Source organism: Phalacrocorax aristotelis, chromosome 8 (assembly GCF_949628215.1).
Source record: "Phalacrocorax aristotelis chromosome 8, bGulAri2.1, whole genome shotgun sequence".
Classification (NCBI taxonomy): domain Eukaryota; kingdom Metazoa; phylum Chordata; class Aves; order Suliformes; family Phalacrocoracidae; genus Phalacrocorax; species Phalacrocorax aristotelis.
Window position 1 is genome coordinate 24,547,219 of NC_134283.1, and position 24,360 is coordinate 24,571,578.

At 51.6% G+C, this 24,360-nt stretch overlaps 3 protein-coding genes across 4 annotated transcripts; 2 read left to right on the forward strand and 1 right to left on the reverse strand.

Annotated features, from left to right (window-relative positions):
* Nucleotides 1-77: 77 nt before the first annotated feature.
* GRPEL2 (GrpE like 2, mitochondrial) lies at nt 78-13,753 on the forward strand. 2 transcript variants are annotated; one of them, XR_012662080.1, is made up of 5 exons: nt 78-259; nt 5,578-5,746; nt 6,614-6,695; nt 9,521-9,976; nt 11,467-13,753. XR_012662080.1 is itself a non-coding variant. In XM_075102037.1 (4 exons), exons 1-4 carry the CDS (start codon nt 201-203, stop codon nt 9,874-9,876), a joined length of 666 nt encoding a protein of 221 aa, XP_074958138.1. In that variant the 5' UTR covers nt 78-200; the 3' UTR covers nt 9,877-13,753. The 2 variants fall into 2 exon arrangements, 1 of the variants encoding a protein (XP_074958138.1); XM_075102037.1 differs by having other exon boundaries at nt 9,521-13,753.
* A 3,947-nt stretch (nt 13,754-17,700) lies between these two features.
* PCYOX1L (prenylcysteine oxidase 1 like) lies at nt 17,701-21,116 on the forward strand. The gene is made up of 6 exons (XM_075102035.1): nt 17,701-17,871; nt 18,287-18,493; nt 18,965-19,139; nt 19,229-19,440; nt 19,539-19,679; nt 20,283-21,116. The coding sequence occupies exons 1-6, from the start codon at nt 17,781-17,783 to the stop codon at nt 20,939-20,941; spliced, it is 1,485 nt and encodes a 494-aa protein (XP_074958136.1). The 5' UTR covers nt 17,701-17,780; the 3' UTR covers nt 20,942-21,116.
* A 585-nt stretch (nt 21,117-21,701) lies between these two features.
* On the reverse strand, nt 21,702-24,025 carry IL17B (interleukin 17B). The gene is made up of 3 exons (XM_075102038.1): nt 23,973-24,025; nt 22,718-23,004; nt 21,702-22,503 (listed from the first exon to the last, which is right to left on the reverse strand). Exons 1-3 carry the CDS (start codon nt 23,991-23,993, stop codon nt 22,248-22,250), a joined length of 564 nt encoding a protein of 187 aa, XP_074958139.1. The 5' UTR covers nt 23,994-24,025; the 3' UTR covers nt 21,702-22,247.
* Nucleotides 24,026-24,360: the final 335 nt, after the last annotated feature.

The following is a 24,360-nucleotide window of genomic DNA, read 5'->3' on the forward strand; positions in this document are numbered from 1 at the left end:
TACTACCCGGCATGAGCCGGCGGTGGCAGGAGTAGGGACCGGCCCATCGTCCCCAGCCCGGTCCCGCCGCCCCGCCCGCCAGGGCTCGCAGGCCGCGCAGAGGTTACTGGGAGCTGTAGTTGGCGAGCGGCGCCGGCGCGTCGTTCGCCTCCGTCCGTCCGTGCGGCCCTCCCTCCGTCGGTCTGTCTGTCTGTAGGGCGATGGCCGCCCGCTCCCTGCGGCGCTTCGGGACCGTCCTCGGCGTGCCGTGGCGCGGAAGGTAGGTGAGGGCGGCCGGGCCATTCCCCCGCCCCAGCCACGAACGGCGGCCCTGGGCCGCGCCTCCCCCTCCCGCGGCGGGCTCGGTGCGGGACGTGGCAGCGTCCCGGGCCCGCCGCCGGGCCCCGCTGGAGGGGCGACGTGCCCTGGCGGTCCCCGCCTCAACCCCGGCGGGGGCAGGCTGGCCGCCGGCCCCGCGCTCCCTGGAGGGCCTAGGGCAGAAATGGGCTATCAGTAAGCACGCGTTTTCCTGGAAAGGTGGCGTTCTGAGGAAAAATGCATTTTCGTTTTTAGGGAAAAGCGTTTCTGCGGTCAGTAAGTCACGTCGTGACGCTGTTTCCTGCCGTTACCTGTATCCACGGGTGATTTCTGCCTCTCCTTCCTCATCCGAACCGTTTATTCCTGAACTATATGTTTAATGTACTCCTCGGGTTTTGTTTTTGGTAGCGATGCAGCACCTGTACTTTCAGCCTCTTTTGGATGGTTGAGGCGAGAGGATCCATCTAATTGTGTTGACAGAAATGGTGTCCAGCCACATTTTTGGACGTTGTGGAATATGGCTTATAAAAGTGAAATCCATAACAGGTGCTTTGTTTATTTGAGTGAAATGTGGGTGGGTGAAAAGGAAAAAAGTCGAAATGCACATTAGTTTATCCTAGAGGGTTTTCTCTTAAAAAAACCACCCAAACCCAAAACACTATTTAAATGCAATAAAATAATCCTGCAGCACATAATAGAAGCAACTGTGAGGCTAAATATAAAGATGTGTGTCTGAAAGTCCTTCCACTTTCATATATTCTTGTATGTGTGAAAACTGCTTTGCCCCTGTCAAAATGTGCCCGACCTGGGAATAGGTGACTTTGTCCGATGGGAGCTGAGCAGCCTTCCTGCCTGGAGGATCGCTAGAACCTACCGTTGGCTGAAACTCTTCCTTGTGTGCAAGTTCCCTGTGGCTGTCCCCACACTGTAGCCAGCAGCAAAGCGGTGGGTGGTGAGGCACAGACACGCACGCTGTACGCATCTTGGGGACTTCTTACCCCGGGCTAGCTGTAGCCTGGGAACCTACTGGCCGGTTTACAGCCCCCCCTGCCCTAAGGTGCACTGCACAAGCTTGTTCTCCAGTTTCATCAAAGAGGAATCTGGATGGTATTAATCTCTGGTATGGCTCCCTGATGAAACAGAGCACAGTAATTGGGGGAATTAGGAGATTTCTGTCCAAAGCACACTCATCTGACCTAAAATGCTAAGGCAGATGTTTCTGTGTGTCTCAGCACTTGCATGCTTTGTCATGCTGATTTGGGAGGAGGAGGAGGGAGTGTTTAAGGAGAGATGAGGTAGGACTCTTGTGTTCAGAGGGAACAGGACAGAGTTTGTTTGGAACCATGGGTGTGGTGCCTGTGCTCCAGAAAAATGTGATACCATTGTTCTGACTGGAGAGACCTGGTCTCATGAACCTGTTCTCATAATTTTAAATTCTAGTCTTCAAGATCAGCTGGCTTAAACCATAAGGATACAATCAGCTTCTCTGCTACTTCTATCTGTCTGGCTTTTTGTGACATCAGTTTGTAAATCTTTTTGTATCATCAGCTTAGTTGTATAATCCCTTCGCACACTCTGGGGCTTCCACATGTCTGTCACTTCAGGATGTGTCAACTTCCTCCAGTGGGATTTCTGCCTATTTTTAGGGCAGCTGTGATCACGACTGTGTTTAGATGATGGAGCACATTGCAATGGACAGACTGTAAATAGCACTTGCCCTTTTTAGTGGAGTATTTCTTTCATCCTGGAGGAGGAGTGAATTGAGCAGCATTTTCAATTCTGCATAATAGTTCATCTTAAGAATTCCTGTTGGAGTCAGCCTATGCTTCTCGCCTGCAACTTTTAAAGCAGGCTTGTCTGAACAGCACGTGGTACCCAGGGCATTTCACTGCACGGGGGAGCTTGGCTTGGTTTCACAAACTGGAGAAAGGAGTCCATGCTGGCAGCTTTCTTCTTCACGTAGGCAGGCCCCAGTAGCCGAGGCACCAGCTTGTTCATTCCCCTCTCCTCCTACACACTGAAACACACCCATTTGTAGAGTGTAAATCACTTGCAGAGGGAAATGACTCACTAACCTTCGCTTCTTGGATGCAAAAGAGTTAACTAATTTGTACAGCTTTTTTAAGATACAGGAGCCTAATCTGTGAGGTGCCTAGCAAGGCTGCTTTCTCACCTGCGTTTCAGGTTCTTTGGATCATCTGTAGCATGGCTCATTTCCATCCCTGCAGCTCTTTAAGTGAACTGTGAGTTGATAAAGGGCAACTCTTATAGCTGGTGCTTGCCACAGACACACCTTTTATTTGCAAAGAAAGCTTTATAGTTGTTAAAAGCTTCATGGATTGATTTCAAAGCATTGTTGAAGGGGTCCTTCTCTGTCCCCACCTCCGGTTTAGTCCACTTTTTATAACTTTGAAAAAGTGCTATGTTAATCAGTCAACAACATGAATGTGACAAGCGTCTTAAAAATCATTCAAGATTTTGGGGTCTTGTGCCCCAAACAGATCTTTCTACAGCCAGGGTTAAAATGCAGGGGGGGCGCAGTGTTTCTGCTATGTGGGAATTCCTGGAACCCAGCACCGCAATGGCTGGGCAGCTTTTTGAAGGAGCCTGGTGCCAGCCCCTCACCTGGTTCCTCAAAGATTACTGTGAGGAACGGAACGTGCTACTCCAGAGCAAGCATATGTACCAAAAGCACTTTCCAACTTGTATTTCGCAGGTAATGTGTTGAAAAGGAGCAGTTTGACATACAGATTATGTTTTTAGTACCCACTTCATGAAAAATTTTCTGTGCAAATGTCTTCAGGTGGGAAAAGGAAACTTGTCATTAGTGTTGTGGGACTTGAGGCAACCTTTTGTTATCAATAAAATGAGGGAATATCTGGTCTGCTAGGCAGGGAGTGGTAGGAGATGTTTGGTGGTCTTTGGGCAGATACAGGTCTCTTAAACTGTACTCTGGTAATGGTGCTGAGCCGGTCGAAGCCCTGGCTGCCACCCAAAGGGGGACACCTCTTCCCTTCCCCTCATCCTCCCTCACCAGGCTTCACATGTTTGTCTTCTCTTTTGTACTGGCACTTGCACTCATCTGATCTGTCAGCAAACCTATTCAGGGACACAGACAGAAAGTCTTTTTGTTCTGTAGGGTTAGCTTTCAGCTGGTTTAACTCCCTGAACCGTCATTCTGCACAGCTCCAGTACTGGAACAAGGGGAGCAAACCTGTTCCTTCCAGTTGCCACTTCAAGCTCAGCTTAGGTGGATTGCTGAACAGCACTGATGTTGCATGACTGATTTGGTAGACCCAGAAACAAAAGCTGTGCACTCCTGTGACATTGTACCTGAGCAATACAACCTTGCTGAAAAGTAAAGAAAGCTTAATGGTGCACCTGGTAACCTGAATTCAGCTATATTGGTTCTGGGGCCTAAATTAGCATCTCTGTGCAGTGTTGAATTGTGCTGTCTCAATACAGAAGTTTGAGTCGGTGCCAGTGCAGTGATTTCTGTGCTATGCTGCGTTTCACTCTGTAGATGTGCACTTAGAATATGCAAAACCCCTCTATTAAAGGGGATGTTGAAGGCCCTCCTCAGAGGAAGAGCCCAGGTGTTCCCAAAAAAGGACACACCATTCCTTGTTAAGCGCATGCTAAGATGTTTCCTGAATGGAGCTGGTTTGGGAGTAAATCAACCTTCCTTCTGCAAGACTCTGTTCCTGGTGGAAGGCGTGAGAGGGAGCTGGGCTGTGGCTTTGGCCTTGTGCTGGCAGGAGCAGGTCCTGTCCAGGTCAGTTTGTAAAAGCGGGTGGTGTAGGAGGAGTGAAGTCTTTGTTTCGCTCTTGGAGTGACAGCAGTGTTGCTGCAGGCAAAGGGCTTTCTGAAAAAGAACAGAATTAAGTGAAACATATTTTCTTTATTTTTCAAAGTGTCTAGCGTGCTGGCTTTCATCTTCTTCTGACCAAACTGTTTTCAGCCAGGCTTCTGTTATCTGGTTTTTGGGAAACCTGTGAGATTGTTACAGTAAAGAATAAGCTGCTAAGCGCCTAGGCGGTGTTTATACAGCTGAATCCAATTATCTGACACTTTGGTTGTTTTGGTTGTTTCATGTGCAAGTTGTGGAGTCAGCCTCCTGGGTGAGCTCCACCTGATGTACCAATGCAAGCCACTGGCAAACCACTTTTTAGTTGAAATGTGTATTTGGGGTGAAAAAGTCATTGGAAATAAGGTAGGCTTCAGCACTTGAGGCTTGGGCTTGTTTTGGTTTTTTTGCCTTTGGGACTTTCATTACTAGTAGAATAGCTGAAGTGCTTAGAACTGTTGGAGAATGTTACGGACAGTACTTGGTTGGCATGTTCGGTCCCTTTTCCAAACCCAGCTGATAGTGCTGTGAAGGCCCTGGCAGAAGGCCTCAGAATATTTGGGCTGTGCGCAACTTGGTTGTGTCTCTGACAGTTCTCTTTGGTTTCTTACTCATTCTTTGTGCAGTGGACGAAACAGCTGGGTACAGCCTAACATTTGCTGCTTTGTAAGAAGAACTGATTGGCAAAAGGTTCAAACTCTCCTCCCCTTCATTCAATAGGAGAAGAACTGAATACATCAAATACTACATCTGTTTGCACCCAGGAGAACAAATAGGTCAGAGCATCCGAGAACTGGATTCTCTGTTAGCCAGTGGTTCAAAATATGGGTGTCTTTCCTTGCTTGTTGAATTGCTCCACAGAAATCCACAACCATTCCCCTGGTGTGACTTGCCCTTTTGCAGACACTGTGCCATCTTAAGTAGCAGGCTAGGCTCTGCCTGCCTGTCTTACTAAGTGCCACGGGTTTGTCGGTCTTACTGAATTTTGCTCAGAACATTTGTGTTGGTTGGGTTTTTTGTGGTGTTTGCTTTTTTTTTTAATAACTAGAAACAGCTTTATACCACCTGCCTCCTTTTCAAGACTATCTTGCAAAAATGTTTCTGAAGTTTGTCATCCAGTATTGACCACTTGTACCGGGAGGTCAGCAAAAATGCAATGCGTAACTTGTTTTCCTGTGAAAATGTGGTTCTTTTCAAGGTATGTCAAAGAAGTGGTGTACAGCATCTGTAGTGGCGTGTGAGTCCAAAATAAAGAAATTTTCAAAACATCTCTCTGTGGTTCTGTGCTAGTTGTCCATATTTTCTGAAAAGAACTAAAATTTCATCTAGAATCCTGTGTACCTTTTTTAAGTGAGCCTGCTTTTAGTAATGACACTAAACTTGAATTCTCTTTTTGACCCTGTTGTTACTTAACTTTCCTTCTTTGTCACTAGTTTGTATTTCAGGAGGTCCCCATGTGGTTTCAGCACTGCAGCTCAGCAGCGAAGTACAGGAGATGAGTGTGGCCCAGAAGATCCCCATGATGAGCCCAAGCATCCCCTTTCTGACTGTGCCCTACAGCACAAAGCTATCAAATTGGAAGAACAAGTACGGGATTTAACTGTGAGTATGCTGCTCATGGCATTTATTAATTTAGTCCCCTTGACTGTCTCTCAGCCCTACCTTTTTCCATAAGCCCTATAATATGCACCAACACCACTGTGCTGTGGCAGCCTTCAGAGCAGCTGTCAAGTGTGAGAGGGTGCACTGTGAAAGTACAGACTCCCTTCCCCAGAAACATCATCTGTCAGTCACACCTAGGAGCAAGACACTGATAGTGTGATTCTGGCAGGCAGAACCATATGTTGGAGTTGGTCTGGTCAATTTCACAGCATTGTACAGAGGGATGGAATGGCAGTATCTTCGTCCTGTGTCACGTACTGTGTCACACCGGAGCCAGATTGTCTGAGAAGGAAAGTCCTCTTTAGTGACAGCTGTATGTGGTAGAAATGGTAGGGATGATGTTATAGGGACTTTGAAGAACAGATGTGACTAAGGAGAGGATTAGATACCACAGCACTGGGCAGGCAGTTCTGGAGATCATCGCCCTGAGAGTACTACTGCACCAAGCGATAAATCAGCTGGTTGTAGGCCTGTTGCTGAGACCGCCAACCTGCCTGCTAGGGAAAGGAGAGCCTCAATAGCTGCAGTGAGTCATGCAAAAAGCAGCAGCCTGACAGTGCGGTGTTCAGTTGAGCTGCGCCCTGAATGCTTCTGGCCTTCATTTGGGTCTTTTGAGGGAGTTGTGGTTGTGCTGATTAATCAGTAGGAGAGGGACTTGGGTCTGTATGTAATGAAAACACAGGAGCCCAGCATGACATTCTGATGTGAAGTGGGCTCTTTTTAAGGCGTTTCTAAGGGATTGCCAACTTGTCAGGAAGTGGGGTTTACCTCTGTGCTTGATGTCTCCCCTTGCTATTGTGGTTACAGGAGCGATACCGGAAAGCTTTGGCAGATTCTGAGAATGTCCGGAGGAGAACGCAGAAGTTTGTGGAAGATGCCAAGCTCTTTGGTAAGGAAAGTGAGGCAGAGCTGTGTTTACTGCAGTGGCTGGCCTGCCTGCCTGTCTGAGCATAAAAAGCTGATCAACAGCTTTTCGCTCCCCTCGTCCTGCCCTTGTTCATTATAAAGCACGAAGTTAGGCCTGGACAGTTGGTGTCTGGGCTTACTTGCTACTTTTTCTGTATGTCCAGTAGCTGTGTCCTGTCAGGTTTATCTCAGTGACTGTTTTGTGATCTTTTTCTAATAAAATAGTCTTGGTGCAATTGAGTGTAGTTCCACTGACTTGGTTGAAATTACAAGTCCTTCTGTATGCTGTGAATTGGCTCTGGAAGGGTGTATTTTATACTCTTAACCGTGCCATCAGGTTGTGATTTCCTTTACTGTATTAACAGGCTCTTCTCTTCTGCTCTAGCTTTTAGGAGGTAGATTCTGCCTGGGACAAAGGTTTTCAGTTCCTATGTCAGATGTTGTTTAAAACTTTATATAATAAATACTTTAGCATCAGTGAATTGAGCTGGATTTGTAGCTTTGGCAATGGGGGCAGGTGATGGGCAAAGAAACTGCTGTTTAATCATTGCATTCTGCCAGCACCATCTCTGAGAATGAAAAACACATTCTCCACACTGCATGACTCTCAGAAGGTTTTTTGTTAGTTCCAGTAGCTTTGAAATTAGAGCTGCTGTATTCTTCTTACCATTCTACCTGTTGTGCTGTAAAATGGCTGTTGAGTTCTGGGATAATCGCCACAGTTGGTTTTGAAATGATTTTTTTTGAGCTCTTTGAATTTTATATGTAGCATGCTTCAGATTTGAAGGAAAATGAGATTCTTCATTAGAAGTTGCTCGTGGAGTGAGGCATGGGGGTCTGTAGAGCATTAAAACAGACTCTGCTGCAAGAGGAAAGCCTGAAAGGAGGTTATAGTGAGGTGGGTGTTGGGCTCTTTTCGCAGGTAACAAGCAATAGGACAAAAGGAAACAGCCTCAAGTTGCGCCAGGGAAGGTTTAGATTGGATATTACGAAATACTTCTTCACTGGAAGGGTTGTCAAGCACTGGAACAGGCTGCCCAGGGAAGTGGTAGAGTCACCACCCTTGGAGGTATTTAAAAGACGTGCAGATGTGGTGCTTAGGGACCTGGTTTAGTGGAGGACTTGGCAGTGTTGGGTTTATGGTTGGACTCGATGATGTTAAAGGTCTCTACCAACCTAAGTGATTCTATGATTCTGTGGCATGGTTGGTAGTTGGTCTGCTTTTGCCTGCTCCTTTGTTGCTTCTCCTTAATGCTTCTTCATTCTGTGCGTGTTTAAACACATGTGTTCAGGTATAGACAGCACCAAGCTCTTGTTTCTCTTTCTCCATTTTCCTAATGTGTCTTTCCAGTAAGTAAGTTATGCAATCTACATCACTGAGGGAGGCTGGTTTTCCTGAAATTTCTGCACTGTGTAATACACCACTTCTGGAAATGCATCTGGTCTAAACCCGTTTTCCTAATGAAGAAGACTGCATGACTTTTGGTCACCAACCCAAGAACCATTTTGTCCAGTCTTTCCACAACAGTTTTAACTTACACATAAAATAGCGGATGTACTTTTGAATGGTCATGCGTTATTTTTACTTCCCCCCATTGCATTTGTTCCCTGTGTGCATGGGTATTTGTGTGAGTTGCTTGGCAAAACATTTATGTCTGTGGGACTTGCAAGTGCAAGGTTCTGCACCTGGGGAGGAACAACCCCATGCACCAGTACAGGCTGGGGGCTGAACTACTGGAAAGCAGCTCTGTTGAGAAGGACCTTGCAGTGCTGGTGGACAACAAGCTGACCCTGTGAGCCAGTACTGTGCCCTTGTGGCCAAGAAGGCCAACAGTATCCTGGGGTGCATTAAAAGGAGTGTGGCCAGCAGGTAAAGAGAGGTTATCCTCCCCCTCTACTCTGCCCTAGTGAGACCACATTTGGAGTGCTGTGTCCTGTTCTGGGCCCCCCAATTAAAGAAGGACAGGGAATTGCTTGAGCCAGTCCAGTGGAGAGCTGCTGAGATGATCAGGGGACTGGAGCATCTCCCTTATGAGGAAAGGCTGAGAGGCTTGCGTTTGTTCAGCCTGGAGAAGAGAAGACTGAGAGGTATTGGTGAGATTCCCCCATCATATCTGAAGGGTGGGTGTCAGGATGATGGGACTAGACTCTTGTCAGTGGTGCCCAATGACCGGACAAGGGGCAATGGGCACAAGTTGGAGCACAGGAAGTTCCACCTAAATATGAGAAAAAACTCCTTTACTGTGAGGGTAACAGAGCAGTGGAACAGGCTGCCCAGAGAGGTTGTGGAGTCTCCTTCCCTGGAAACATTCAAAACCCGCCTGGATGCGTTCCTGTGCCCCTTGCTCTGGGTGTGCCTGCTCAAGCAGGGGGTTGGACAAGATGATCTCCAGAGGTCCCTTCCAACCCCTACCATTCTGTGATTCTGTGACTGCATGAGAGGGTGTGGAACAGAGTCCTGAATGACATGTCTTAGTTGCAAGAAGTTTTTGGAGTGAAACACTAATGCTCTTCTTTGTCAGGTATACTTGCTATCTTTCTATCTATCTGTGTTGATGTGTATAGATGTACCTTTCCTTCATATACCTGGATTTGGGGAGTCTTTCAATGAAAACCCATGTAATGATAAAGCTTTGGCTATAGGATACAGAAGACACTGTGTGCTCTCACAAAAGTAAGAGCTTAAATCAATCAGGAGCTTTAAAGGTGCTTTCAAATTGCTCTGACTTCGTGCTTGTCATTGGTGCTGTAGCTCTGTACATTCTGTAAACTCCCCTTTGTTTACTTCTTGCTTCTTTGTGCCTGTAGGGATCCAGAGTTTCTGCAGGGACCTCGTGGAGGTAGCAGATATCTTGGAGAAGACTGCCGAGAGTGCCGCAGAAGAAGCGGAGCCTAGTAATCCAAATACAACCCTGAAGAAAATCTATGAAGGCCTCTCTCTCATAGAGGCTAAATTGCAAAGTGTATTTGCCAAACATGGCCTTCAGAAGATGAACCCTGTTGGTGGCAAATATGATCCTTATGACCATGAAATAGTCTGCCACGTACCAGCTGAGGGAATGCAGCCGGGCACGATAGCACTGGTGACTCAGGATGGCTACAAACTCCACGGTCGCACTATCAGACACGCACTCGTTGGTGTGGCAGTAGAATCACAGGAATGACATGGGCTTCCCTGTCGGCATCTGGGACCTTACTGAGCCGAGGACCATCAGCACCCAGTCACAACTGCAGCTGCATGTCTTTGCTTATTTATTGAGCTAGGTTTGTATTGTACGTTGGCTTCTTTATAATGTGTGCAGTCATTTTGCCATTAATTCTAAGGTACTTGTATATTTAATAATCCTTTTTGGGGTGTGTGGAGTAGTACTAGGAGTCCTGCTATTTGCCAGAAACGTGGCATTGTAGCCCCTCTCTCTGTTGCTCATTTCTCCATTAAGACTTGCATGGGGAAGAGGGGAGATAGGGGAGAGAAAGGGAAGTTCTCTGAGAGTTAAGGAATCTTGTCTCCTGGTTCCAACTCTGAGACAGACTCCTGCAGTGGCCTTCAGGAAAGTAACTTCTCTGCCTCAGTTTCCATATCTGTGTTAAGGGAATATAATAATACGTATTGACCTACCTCACAGGGATGTGGTAAGGCTTTTTCTTTGCAAAGCACTCGGAAGAGGAAAAGTCCAAATGGCTGAGTAGTATTATCAGGCTGGTTTTGGTGTCTTCCCTTGTCCCCAGGCCCCTCTGTTGGGGATCACTTGAAATGACATTTAGGGGCAGCTTCTTCTCATGTCACTTCAGGAAAACAATCCCGAATTAATGAAATTCTGTCGTACTACAGTTGAATAGGGATGAAGTTTTAAGAGAATTCTGTTGTTAGGTCAGACTCTAACGTGTTAATATTTGTTCTCCAGGTAAAACTTCAGCTTGCCCCCTTGTATCCAAGGGTAAAACAGGGAGTAGCGGTTCTTGGTGGAGCCAGAAAACTGTTCTCAAATCTCTCTTTCTCCAGCTAAAAAGTCTGTTTTAGAGGAGAGACATCTCTCTTCCCAGATGGGTAATTGTGCAGCTCTCAAACATGATAGACTATATGCTCTTCCTTGCAGCTGCTGGCAAAATGGAGACATGCCCTTAAGCAGGAAATCTGAACTGTTTTATATTCTCAGCTCTCCAATAATGGTACTCAGATCACACTAGCTTCTAGATGACATTTAGATTCTACTTTTGCATAGTCATAGTAAAGATTAAACCTTTTGGGTTTTGACGCAAGGAGAAAAATCTTTTCTACTAAAAGTCCCAAGTGCCCTTGAACCAATTTTCATAGCGGTGACAAGAAAGCAAGAGAAGCAGAAGGCTGAGGAAGTGAAAGCTGACCTCAAGCCATCCTCTTAGTTAGAGGCATGTTGTTTTCACAGCATGGCATATGTATTTCCCTGTGGTCCTTTTGCCTGGGAGTCCATTTATCTCAGCTGAAAGGGTACAGTCACCGAGTAAGATCAGAATTTAACCCTTTACAGAGCAGCAAGCAGTATAATGACAGAAAACTTATATAAACCAGCCTATGACCTGCACTATGCAAAACCAAGGCAGGAATGGTTGTTTTCAGGTTGTTTCTTACTGATATGTTAATTCTTGCCGTTTCACTTTCTGGAATTGGATCCGTGGCCTGACAGTGTTGAGATCCACTTCCAAAAACTCTTTACTTATGGTGGATGACATCACTGGTTCAGAGGAAAGCTTATTCTTCTCCCATTCCTTTGCAGGCTTCAGTTGCATAATACTTGTCTGGTGGACTTCAAGATTACCGCAGCCTTCAATTAGCAGCTATCGAGAGTCTTTCATCTGGGGAGATTATGTGCAGCTAGTTGGTTGTCATTCCAGAAACTTAAGGAAGGTGCACTTTTCTAATATGCTCCGTGCCAGCTGCTTTTGTGACAGCTGTATGTGGGTGACTCGGTAGCTTCATGGCAGCATTAGATCACTTTGGACAAGTCTCTTGTTCAGTGCTCTTGTTTTATCACGTTATTGGAAATTTCAGAGACATACAGGACTTCTTGGTCATTGTTTTGTTGGTCTGCATGCTGACTGGGTCACCAGGTTATGCTGTTGCTCAAGACAAAGAACAGGTAAAATATGAAACATGGCAATGCAAGTCTTGCTGTCTCAAGCCTGTCTGCAGCCTGTTCTGAGGAAACGGCATCTTCAGCTGGAAGGAGCGGTTGGGTTCCCTGCTGCCTCTTCGGCCGCTGCTGTATCAGCTGAGTCTTTCTGCAGTCTGAGGGTAGAGCAGGTTGTAGAAACTAACTTTGAATGTGCAACTTAATTTATAAGGAACTAAACAAAAGGAAAGGCATTTTACACAGCAGGTAGTTTTCTGTCATAAGAAAGGCTGCGACCTACCTGAGCCAGATTTAAAAGTAGTGTGTGACATCCTGGAAGTGAGGGGATCCAGATCCTCTTCAAACTGACCCCCAGCGCCACTTGAGTGTGAAAGTATAGTACATGTACTTCGTCCACCTTCGGACTAGTTGCCAAGCCTGCTTGTCTCCTCAGCTAGTATGCACCCATGTTTTGCCTTAAAGAAATACCCTGAAACGCGCTCCAGACCTTCTGTCTGTATTAAGAGGTTATTGATTCAGCTTGTGTATCTGGGATCTGCTTTCACTGAGGCGCTGTTGTGTGGCTAGAGCAGGAATCTGAGGGGTCCAGTTCCTGTGCAGTCTTTCTCATCCTCCCACAGGCCCCATTTAAGTTTGAGCAAGCTATTTTTCCTGTTCATGCCCCAGTTTTTTCAATCTATTGAATTTTTACAGGATCTTGTCGGGCTTTTATGATGATTACTGTAAGATGTACCCGTTACTTTGAGACTCTTTTACAGAAGTTACCAAAGAGATAAATACTGTAGCTGTTGTTTGTCCTAGTTTCTGCTTCCTTTGAATGGTGACATGAAAACGAAGTAACCAAACCTGGATTCCATCACAGAATCCAGATTTGTTAGGCAAAATTTGATTCTCTTGCCTTTCAAGCACACTTAATGATCTCTCTTATTGTGGACGAGATTGCGTAAGGGTGGATTGAATTTATCCATTGTAGATTCTTGCTCCTTTGTCTGCCCTGTTTGTGTAAAGCTTGCACGCTCAGCGTGGTGGGGCAGAACCCCCGCTGGTGTGGTTCCCGTGCGCGCTGCAGAGCTACACCAGGGAGGAGACGGACCCATGACCTTTTTCTCTCCAGTCACTTTATTCAATGACTATTTAATAAAACACAGGAGTACGTTAGCAGGGACGGAATTGCAGAGGGGAGGGGAGTGTCACGTACCTCTTAGTCATTTCCACTCCATTTGCCCAGCCATGAACTGAAGAGCTGGAGCTGGGAATGCAGACAGCTAGATAGGATGTGCATGTGATGGTGATGTGAGGACCTGCATTTCTGCTCTTGGGAAGTGGGCAGCCCCACTGAACAAGGGCATTTGCCTTGTTCTGTGGCCTTGCCTTACCCTGTCAGTGGGACATGTTTCAGTTGAACTCCCGGACGAGTCTCCAGCGGCGCCGTCTCACAAGCATGGCAGCATCTTAACTCTGCCCAGGAGCAGCATAGAATGTGAATGTCACTTTGTGAACTTTAAATTCTCAGTGCTTCATCAGCAGAGCTTCTGTTGAAAGAGACAGCTGTGATAAATCAATAGCTATTAGCAATCCTTTAATTTTTAAACAAATATATTTAAGTTTTATATGTGAATATTGTAGTATTTTTTTATTTTAAAACTTGAGATGTTTTGATATTACTTGCGAAGTCAAATGAACAAAGCATCGCTAATCTCCAAAAATCAAAGTCCATTTAGTTGGTAGGAAGCCTGTATATATTGTAATTTTTATTTTGTTTCTTTGCTCTTTGTTTACCCAAAGGTTCTGGCTGTGTGAAAGACAAAGACTAAGGTGTGGGAGTGGTGCAAGTAAATGACAACGACATTTGAGTTAATGTTGGAAAGGGCTGATTTCCTTTAGATGTCCAGATACTGTCCATTTGCTAATAATAAAAAAAAGAATTGCAGTTGCTTCTTTTTCTTTTTTCCCTGCCCCAAACTGCTGCTCATTCTGACTGCCACTTTAATCAGGTGGGGCTGTGGATTTATGCTACAGGCTTGGGGAAGAGTGGCTGGAGAGCTGCCCAGTGGAAAAGGACCTGGATGTGCTAGTTGACAGCCGGCTAAACCAGCACCAGCACTGGCTGAATCAGCACTGCTGAGCCAGCAGCGTGCCCAGATGGCCAAGAAGGCCAACAGCATCCTGGCTTGTATCAGGAATAGTGTGGCCAGCAGGAACAGGGCAGGGATTGTGCCCCTGTACTCGGCACAGGTGGGGCCGCACCTCAAATGCTGTGTTCAGTTTTGGGCCTGTCTGTACAAGTACATTGAGGCGCTGGAGCACATCTAGAAAAGGGCAACAAAGCTCGTGAAGGGTCTGGAGGACAAGTGTTATGAGGAGCGGCTGAGGGAGCTGGGGTGGTTTAGCCTGGAGAAGAGGAGGCTGAGGGGAGACCTTATCGCTCTACAATTACCTGAAAGGAGGTTGTAGTGAGGTGGGTGTTGGTCTCTTCTCCCAAGTTACTAGTGATAGAATGAGAGGAAATGGCCTCAAGCTGCATCAGGGGAGGTTTAGATTGGATATTAGGAAAAATGTCTTTACTGAAAGAGCGGTCAGGCATTGGCACAGGCTGCCCAGAGAGGTGGTGGAGTCACCATCCCTGGAGGTGCTCAGAAAATGTGTAGACGTGGCACTTTGGGACATGGTTTAGGAGGCCTGGTGGTGTTGGGTTGACAGTTGGACTTAATGATCCTACAAGTCTTTTTCAACGTTAGTGATTCTATGATTGAAAGTTTTCTCACTATTCCTGATCCAAATGCCTAAACTAAGGGCTGTAGTCCATGGCCTTCGAGCACTTTGAACATGTTAACAGTCCTTTGGGTGGCCTCTGAGAAATGCATGCCTGTGTGTGCGTGTCATCTTTCTTCATGCAGGTGAGTTGTCAGGGATTGCGGCGCTAATTAGCTGCCCAGGTGTGGTGTTCTCTGGTACTTCAGTGCCCACATGTGCATTTGTTCCTAATAAGTCCATTCATGGACCATCATGTAGATAAAGGCTGTCCACTGGCCATTGGTGGTGGTTCATTCTGCAGAACTCTGCTAACAGTTGAAATCTTGACATCTGGTTTTATTTTTGCTGCTGTTCTCTCACAGCTTCACTTCATGACATTTTCCCCTTTTGTGTGCAGTGTGTTGTAGCAGGCATGCTGTACGGCAGCTCAATTAAGGATGGCTCAATGGACAGCCTGTATGAACACTTGAAGTATCCACAGGCAGGTTATGTTTTCAGGGATGCGGTGGAGAGAAGAACAGGCTTTCTCTGTAGGGGTGTGATCGCAACAGGTTGCATCCTCCCTTCGCGTGTCCTCTGCAAAAATAGCTGGGCCTCTGTTCCTGGTTTGCCTTAGTCTTGTAGCCCTTGGTGCCACTTCAGTGGGCCTCGCTCGCCGTGTTCTCCTGTGGCTCTGAATGCATCTGGGCACTTCTCACTAGAAAAAAAGCCTTCACAAAGGACCATTTACAAATGGCCTTTATGGGGTGAGATCTCTATTTCTGTGCTAAAGATCTGCCAGCAGAGTCCCCTTGTGAGCACAGAGGCCATGTCCCATGGTAGGGGCTCTTCCGCATTCTGCCTAAAAGGTGTGGGTGTTACTTGGTGTTCACTAACCAGACTAGATGAGGAAATACTGCTGCCTGCTGCTGTGCTAGTAATTTCTGACTCTGCTGGTTTTTCTCTGCAGCAACAGAGAGAGTTGGGAGTTTTCAAACCACAGCCACCTCCACCTGCAGGAAAGCAGTGGAGCTTGTGAGCAAAGGGAAGAGCATTTTGCTTATGGCACAGTATTGCAGAATGCCTGCAGGCAGGACATGGTCTATCACTCCTGTACCAGGAGCGGTACTGACCCAGACTCTTTGGAGCTTTGCTGTGTGTATAGCCAGATTTCTTGTCACCCACAGCCACGGTGAAATCAGGTCAGTAAAGTAAGAGTCTGTTAAAACCTGAGGCATGCTGCAAAGGTGTGTGTGCTGTGTTTCAAGCTGCTTTGGGAACGTCTCCCTGTCCTGGTGGTTGATAAATGCCCATCGTAAGGACTTGGGTGAGCTGAACAATGGTAGTTTTTGTCTATGACCCCCCAAAACATTCATGTCTGAGTTTCTCGGTTGCACATGCTCCCCCATGCAGGCACTCTGAAGCTGCTCCTGGGTGGGGAAAAGGTAGGAGCCTGTGCTTGTCTTGTGTTTCTCCTGAGACAAAGTTCAAACGATGGAATCTCTAAACTTTGTCACTTGGTACAGAGCCAGCCCTGGGCTACAGCAGGCTCTGGGTCTGTAATGACATGTCCTACCTGGTCTAGAGTTTTTGCTCAGTCTTTGCTATCCTTTGTAATCCGAGCAGCAGCAGGCTTTCCCAGGCAGGATCCCCATGACACAAGCTGTTTGCCGTCAGGCACCTTGTTTTGCCCAGGGCAGAATGTGCAAGCAAAAGCTTGAAATGCCCTTGCTGATGCATAAGGCATGTGGGATCCAGCCTCCTCCCCTCAGACTAGTACTGAGCACCAACGCCTTTTCCCCATGTGTGAACTGAGCACATGGAAAACATGCTTTGGCAACAGCTTGGCCCAAGTACTGCCCTACGGCGCAGCTCTCAGCACGCTGTGGGAGAGAGGTGGTGCCAGGGGCAAGCTCCTGCTTTTGGGCCTTTGGTTCACCATTGTGTTGATGGTGAGTGGGATGCTGCTGAGCATCCTGGTAGATGCACAGCCAGCGTGTGGGGAACAGACGGCGGTAAGGATCCTTGCTGTGGCCGTGCCTGTGGTTGTCCATGTGCTGCAGGCAGCACTTTCAGATGTTGAGGGTCTCCTCTGAGCCCCAGTGTCATCCTCTGAGGATGAGTGCTGGGACACAAGTTCATAGAATCAGAATGTCCTGAGTTGGAAGGGACATTCAAGGATCATCGAGTCCAACTCCTGTCCCTGCACAGGACAACGCCAGATTCACACCATGTCTCTGAGGGCATTGTCCAAGTGCTTCTTGAATATTGCCAGGCTTGGTGCCATGATACCTCCCTGGGGAGCCTGTTCAAGTGCTCCACCACCCTCTGGGTGAAGAACCTTTTCCTAATATCCAACCTAAACCTCCCCTGGCACATCTTCCTGCCATTCCCTTGGGTCCTGTCATTGGTCACCAGAGGGAAAAGATCAGCGCCTGCCCCTCCTCCTCCCCTTGTGAGGAAGCTGTAGACCTCGATGAGGTCTGCCCTCAGTCTCCTCTTGTCCAGGCTGAACAAACCAAGTGGCTTTAGCTGCTCCTCATATGGCTTCCCCTCTAAACCCTTCACCAACTTCGTGGCCCTCCTCTGGACACTCTCTCGTAGCTTTATATCCTTAATGTACTGTGGTGCCCAAACCTGCACACAGCACTCGAGGTGAGGCCACACCAGCGCGGAGCAGAGTGGGACAATCCCCTCCCTCAAACAGCTGCAATGCAGCAGGACACGGTTGGCCTGCCTGGCTGCCAGGGCACACTGGTGGCTCACGTTCAACTTGCTGTCGACCAGAACCCCCAGGTCCCCCCCTGCGGAGCTGCTCTGCAGCCTCTCGTTCCCCAGTCTGTATGTATATCCAGGGTTGCCGTGCCCCAGGTGCAAACTCCGGCACTTGCCCTTATTAAACTTCATACAGTTGGTGATTGCCAAGCCTCCCAGTTTGCCTAGATCTCTCTGCAGGGCCTCGTTATCACAAGGCCTGCTGTTGTACCGCTGCTCTACCCCCGGTGAGCCCGGTGCTGCCCCTGCACCCCCTCCCCGGAGCCGGGGAGCGGTGCCAGGCCGCCTCCATCCCTCGGGCTCTGCGGGAGGAAAGCCCGCTCTGCTCCCCCCTGCCCCGCCGCCGGCCCAGGGCTCGCAGTGCCGGGCGGGGCGGGGCGGGGCGGGGCCGGGCCTGCGGGCCGGGGCTCCCCGGAGCCGCTCTCCGCGCCGCCGTCCCCGGCCCCGCCATGGCCCCGCCGCCCGCCGCCCTGCTTCTGCCGGCCCTCGCTGCCCTCCTGGCCGCGCCCGCCGCCGCCCGCGCCCCGCCGCGCAGCATCGGTAGGAGGGGGGAGGCGGTAAGGGGTGGGGAGGGGGCGCCCATCCCGGGCACCCGGCCTCCTCCCTGCCTGCCTGCCTGCCTCCGGGGGTGGGAGAGGGGAGCTCCGGCACCCGTCCGTGGCGGGAGCGGGGCGTGCTGCGGTGCATCTCCCCGGCCTCTCCGCTGCGCCTCCGGCATTCCCCCGCATCCACCCAGCTTTCCCGCTGAACCCCTCCGGCATCCCCCCAGCAACCCCCCGGCCTCCCCGCTGCTCCTCCCCGGCATCCCTGCTGCATCCCCACCCTCGCAGGCGGCGCCAGCCGCTTCCCTCCCCGCGGCCCGGGAACCCGGGGGTCTGGGTGGGGGGCAGCGGTGCCCCCTGCTCTCTCGGGGCGAGCTGCTGACCCGGCCGCCCTCGCCTCTCTTTGCCGGCAGCCGTGGTGGGCGCAGGGCTAGGCGGCTCGGCCGTCACCTACTTCCTGCAGCAGCACTTCGGGCCGCAGGTGCAGCTGGATGTGTACGAGCTGGCGGGCGTGGGTGGCCGCCTGGCCACCGTCACCGTCAACAAGCAGCAGTACGAGAGCAGGGGAGCCTCCATCCACGCCCTTAGCCTCCACATGCAGGACTTCGTCAAGATCCTTGGTGAGCGTGGGCACCCCAGAGCTTGCATGGCCTCCCTCCCTGAGCTGGGGGGCAGCACCTTGGTGTCGTGGGGAGGGCTGCTTCCAGTCCACCTCAGCACCCCAGGGAACATGCAGTGACCCCCTTGCTGTCCTTGCACCCCAGCCCTATTGTGCCCTGGAAGAGAAAGCGATGGGGCAGCCCAGCAGAGCAGCAGGGTGAGGGGTCCTGGTGGAATTAGTGCATGGGAGGGTGCTTCACAAAATACAACCAGTTTGTGTCAGCCAGCAGCATGTCAACTCCATAGGATGCCTCAACATATAGGGTCTGGCTGGGGTCCCAGTGCCCTGGGGTCTCACATTCCCTGGTGCTCCTCCAAGAGCATCTTTGCCCTCATCCCCCTTGCGGTGGCATTTGGCACTGGCCTTTCCCAGCGGACAGTCAGCTCCAGGGTGGCGTGCCGGCCTGGCAGGGTCCCTCTGCTCCCCACAGGCCTCAAGCACCGGCGCGAGGTGGCCGGGAAGAGTGCCATATTCAGTGGGGAGCACTTCGTTCTGGAGGAGACCGACTGGTACCTGCTCAACCTCTTCCGACTCTGGTGGCACTATGGCATCAGCTTCCTGCGCCTGCAGATGTGGGTGGAGGAGGTGATGGAGAAGTTCATGAGGTAGGAAAGCCTGCAGGGCTGGGGGGACACAGGGAGTCTTGCCTGGCACCGAGGCATCACAAGGCACCCTGTACTCCTGTACCCTCCAGGATCTACAAGTACCAGGCACATGGCTACGCCTTCTCCAGCCTGGAGGAGCTGCTGCGCTCACTGGGGGGTGACACCTTCGTCAACATGACGCAGCGATCAGTGGCTGAGTCCTTGCTGGAGGTGGGAGTCACGCAACGCTTCATAGACGATGTCGTCGCGGCCGTCTTGCGATCCAGCTATGGGCAGTCAGTGCTGGTGCCCGCCTTCGCAGGTGAAACCAGGGACCCTCTCTCCTCCCTGTGTGACTATCCTTCCCGGCATCCCCTCCGTGGGCAGGATGTTGAGCCACCCTCCTCCTTCTCTTGCCAGGAGCCATGTCGCTGGTGGGGGCCCAGGGCAGCACCTGGGCGGTGGAAGGAGGCAACAAGCTGGTGTGTTCAGGTCTGCTGAAGCTGAGCAAAGCCAGCGTCATCCCAGCCAGGGTGACAGGTGTCTCTCTGCACAGCTCGGGTGAGTCTGGGCATGGGGTCTGCTCTGGGCGCTGCCAGCCTGGGCGTGGATCTGGGTGTACTAGGGGAGGAGGTTGTGGTGGCAGCATGGGGATGCTGGGGCAGAGAGAGGGCATTGGGAGGCTAGAGAGCATCCTGGTCCTGGTAAAGCATTTGTGTGAGGGGGCAGGGATCTATCCGTCTCCTCCCCTTGTCTGATCCAGTGGGGACCCTGCTGTACAGGTGTTGGCCCTCAAGTTCCCCTCTCTCCCTCATGAGGTCACTCAGGTCTCTCCTATGGCACCATCCTTGTTGCAGGCTTGCTCGCGCATCCAGCACAACAAAAGGGCTGGTAAGCTGGGGCTTAGGGGGTAGGCTGTGCTGCTCCAGTCCTCCTTGCCCCACTAGGCTGGGCTTCTCCGGAAACTCTCTCCCACAGGCTTGATAAAATCTTCTTTCTGCTGCCCTAAAGCATCAGCAACTCATCCATAACCATCAGATGCTATGGTCCAGCACTGGTGTGTACTGGAAAACCAGGGGACGGAGGCCATGCTAGAAAAAAGGGGCCAGGGCAGTACCACCTGGGGCTCAGGGCTACTCCTAACTCTCCACCATCTCTTTTCAGAGGGGAGAGCCCTCTACCAGGTGCACTATGAGAGCAGCGAAGGCCAGGGCTCAGCTTTCTATGACATCGTGGTTGTGACGACTCCCCTGCACCCCAGCAGGAGCAACTTCACCTTTGAGAACTTTGAACCACCCATCACCAACTTCCCCGGAGCCTTCCAGCCCTCTGTCACCTCTGTGGTGCATGGCTACCTCAACTCTTCCTACTTTGGCTTCCCTGACCCCAAGCTCTTCCCCTTTGCCAGCATCCTCACCACTGACACCCCCAACCTCTTCTTCAATGCAATGGACAACATCTGTCCTGTCAACATCTCAGCAGCTTTCCGCCGCAAGCAGCCCCAGGAGGCTGCGGTGTGGCGTGTCCTCTCCCAGGAGCCACTGGACAAGCAGCAGCTGAAGACCCTCTTCAGGTCTTACTACTCCGTGCAGGTGACAGAGTGGCAGGCATATCCCCGCTATGATGCCACCAAGTCTCTCCCACCCATTGTGCTCCATGAAAACCTCTTCTACCTCAGTGGCGTGGAGTGGGTGGCCAGCTCCATGGAGATGATAGCGGTGGCGGCCAAAAATGTGGCCCTGCTGGCTTACAACCGCTGGCATCAGGACCTGGATAAAATCGACCAGAAGGACTTGATGCACAAGGTGAAGACCGAGCTGTGATGCCCAGGGGAGGCAGTGGGCCAGGAGCTTCTGTGTGTGGTAGCCTGGGGAGTATTTATTGCCTTGGGGACACCAGGGGGTTTGGGGTTGAGAAAGATGAGAAAGAGGGGATGGGCCGTATCCCAGATGACTTGAACATACTTTGCCTTCGGGAATACAGACCCTGCCCAGTGTTGCTGCGTGTCTGTGCCATGTGCTTCAGGTTCCCTGTTCCTTTTCCCCAGGCTCTGCTGCAAGGAGCCTGTGCCTTTTCCTATGAAAAAAGGTCACTGTGCATCTCGTTTTTGGAGGGACCTAGGGGGGCTTTCAAGGACGAGGCTGGCTGGCATCAGCAGCAGATGAGTGCTGGCCCTGGGCAGAAACAGGGTCCTGATCCCAGCAAGCTGCCTGGCTCCCACTGTGTCTCTCTCACCTTGCTGGCTTTGCCCCTGGGAGGCTCGGTGGCAGGACTGGCCCTGGCTGGGGCCGGAGGTTCCATGGCCTCTCCCATGCCATGTGTGCATGGATCCTAGCCTCGCTCACTGGCCTGGTACCCTGGGGATGGGCATGCAGGGTGGGCTATTGCAGGTCCTGGCCTGCAGGGAGAGGTTCCTGCTGCCAGGTGCTCCCTGTTTCCAGGGGCGTCTGGGCTTCCCCAAGCATGGGGCTCTGCTGTGTTTTGGGGGGCAGAAGAGCTTTGCTGGGAGAAGGCTGGGCAACATCCACCCCTGGGCAGGCGGGGTGGAGGGGCAGCACAACGGGCCAAGGAGAGGGCGGCTCAGACAGGGGCCAGCAATGCACTTTATTGAGTACCTCAGAAGCTGCCCAAAGCACCCTCCATTTTCCCCATTCCCCGGGCTGCCTGGCCCAGCACAGAGGAGCTTGTGGGAGGACTGAGAGCTCCTGGAGCTGTTGCGCTGATGGAAGGAATGAAGGCAAATGGGGACTTTGGGCAGGGAGGAGGTCTGATGCTGTCCAGCTGGAAGGATCCGGGGCCAGCTGCCCTCCTCTCTCCCTGAGCCTGCCCTGCTGAGCTCCCCCTGGAGGTGAGGGGGCTCTGGGCAGTCGCTCTCTACGAGGCCAGCTGCAGGACTTTAAGGGGCTGCCCCCACACTGGGTGTTCCCCAAGTGGCTGTTTGGGCTGAGGCTGATGGAGTCTGCAGGGGGATTTTGGGGTAATCTTGGAGCTGCCATCGCCTTGCACAAGGGCTCTCTTCACCCTGACGCTCAGCTGAGTGACTGTCTCCCAGAGGGCTGGGCAAGCTCGGGAAGCAAGAGCAAGCTGGTTAGATGCTCACGCGTGGCTGCAGGGGTTAGTTCTGCAACCTCAGAAGATGCAGGTGCAGCCCACAGCAATGGTCTCCATAACTGTCTGGTACTTCTTGTGACACTTCTTCCCAGAGGGCTTGTGCCCTACCTCGCCCGGCACATGGCAGAGCAGCCGGCGGACAGGCAGCCGGCTGTAGATGGGAATGCTAGCCATGGTACGGTCCTCCTGCATCGTGAAGGGGTTGATGCAGCCGATGCAGAGGCATTGGGCCTCAGGGATGTCTGCTGGGATCCGCATTGCGTCATGGTTTATGCTGGAGGAGAGGGAAAGCAAGGCGAGGCTGAAGAGGTGGTGAGATGAGGGGGTGGTGGGTATCTGGGGCTGGGCAGGGCAATGCTGCTATGGGGTGAAACGGAGTGCTGCATCACATCACACCCCCCAGCAGTCACTGCAGCCCCATGATGCCAGAGTCGTGGGTGCTGCAGCTCCTGTCAGCACAGAGCCCGAGGTCCCAGTCCCAAGCTTACCTGTAGGCCCAGGGAGACAGGCTCCTCCGGTTGGACCTCCAGAGCCTCAGGTTGACCTGGCACTTGGTGTCTCCTGGCTCAGAGCTGTTCCTCAGCTGGTGGACCATGTCCTGGATGCTGTGCTCGTAGTCTGTCACGGAGGTATAGAGGTCGTCTGGGGCCCAGGCCAGGGCAGGGGTGGCCGTGGGGGACCGTGCCATGCCCCTTCTCCTCCCTTTCGCTGCCTTGTTTTGGTCCTTCGCTTCAGGTACCAGGACCATGGCAAAGGTGAAGATGCAGAGGAGGAGCTGAGGAGGAAGGAGGGTGGTGTGTGGCTGCTTGGGCCGAAGGGCTGGTGTGGAAGGGGAACTGTCCCACCTCCCATAGGACACCAGGTGATGGCAGGATCACACTGACTTTGGGGTGGCACATGCAACCCCCAAAGGGCAACATTGGCCTGCCAGTAAGACCCATGGAAGCATGTGAGGGCAGTCTACAGGGGTGGTGGCCACACAGTTGTGGTGAGCCCCTAGCCCAAGCCTCCGCTGATGTGTGTGGCTGTAAAGCCCCTTGCCCTGGTTGCAGCTGGCAATTTGCATTGCCCAAAGTGCCCCTGCCCGTGCTTCCTGAGCTGTGCCCGGTCCCTTCCCCACCCTGAGGCAGCTGTGTGGTGGAAGGGATGGGTATGCCCTCAGCTCAGGCTGTACCTGGGCAGCCTCTAGTTTAAAAGGAGTTTTGGAGATGAGACAGTCAATAATGCGATCTTTATCCAAACCCTCCTCTCCCTCCCTTCCTCTGTGCTCCAGGGACAGCGAGAGAGAAAGAAAGATGCTTTTTCCTTTCCTTCTCCCTCCGGCCTCGCAGGGCTGAGCTCCCGTGTGCTGACACGCGGCAGGCTGCCCAGTGGCAAACAAAGTTGCTTTCTGTAGTCCTGCTCCCTGCTATTCGTGTCCCTGCAGCCGGCAGGCAGCCCCGCACCCTGCCTGCCATCCCGCAGCACTTCCCATGGGTGTGCAGTGCCCCAGGGCAGGGACTGCTTGGCTGCAGCTGGTTTCTCTCTCTGGTGCCGGACTGCCCGGTTGGACTGCCACAGCATTGCTCTCTGAGGCTGTTACATCCTCACTGCACCAGGCGTGGGGGCGATGGGCTTGGCAGGCTACAGCATGTATCTCCAAAGCAAACAAACCCTGGTAGCCACCAGTAAACAAGCATGCAAATAATTATATTAAAGAAGGAAAACAAGGAGTGAGCCCCGACCTGCCGTGCAGTCACCTACCAGGTTTGGAGCCCGCTCCATCGGTGTGGAGGGGCTGCCGGCCGCTGTCCTGCAGTGTGCCTGGCACCAGTGAGCCGGGGAGCTAAAAAGGGAAAGCCCCAGCCCCCAGCTGCGCTGGGCCAGAGGTGTGTCCAGTCCCCGAGGTGCCAGGGAGGCTCAGCGCTGGCAGGGCAGGGGGCCAGCGTGGTCTGGGACTCGGCCACCCGCCGCCTCCCTGGGCACTGGCTCCAGTTGCAGCCATGGCTGGGGACGGTGGCCAGTCACCTCCCGTCCGGGCAGCCCAGAGGGGCTCGCTGAGCAATAACCTGCCCTGGGGAGGGGTTTTGGGGTCTGCTGATACCACCAGGATGGACACAGCCCTGCCAGGACCAGGAAGAATACAGCTGCT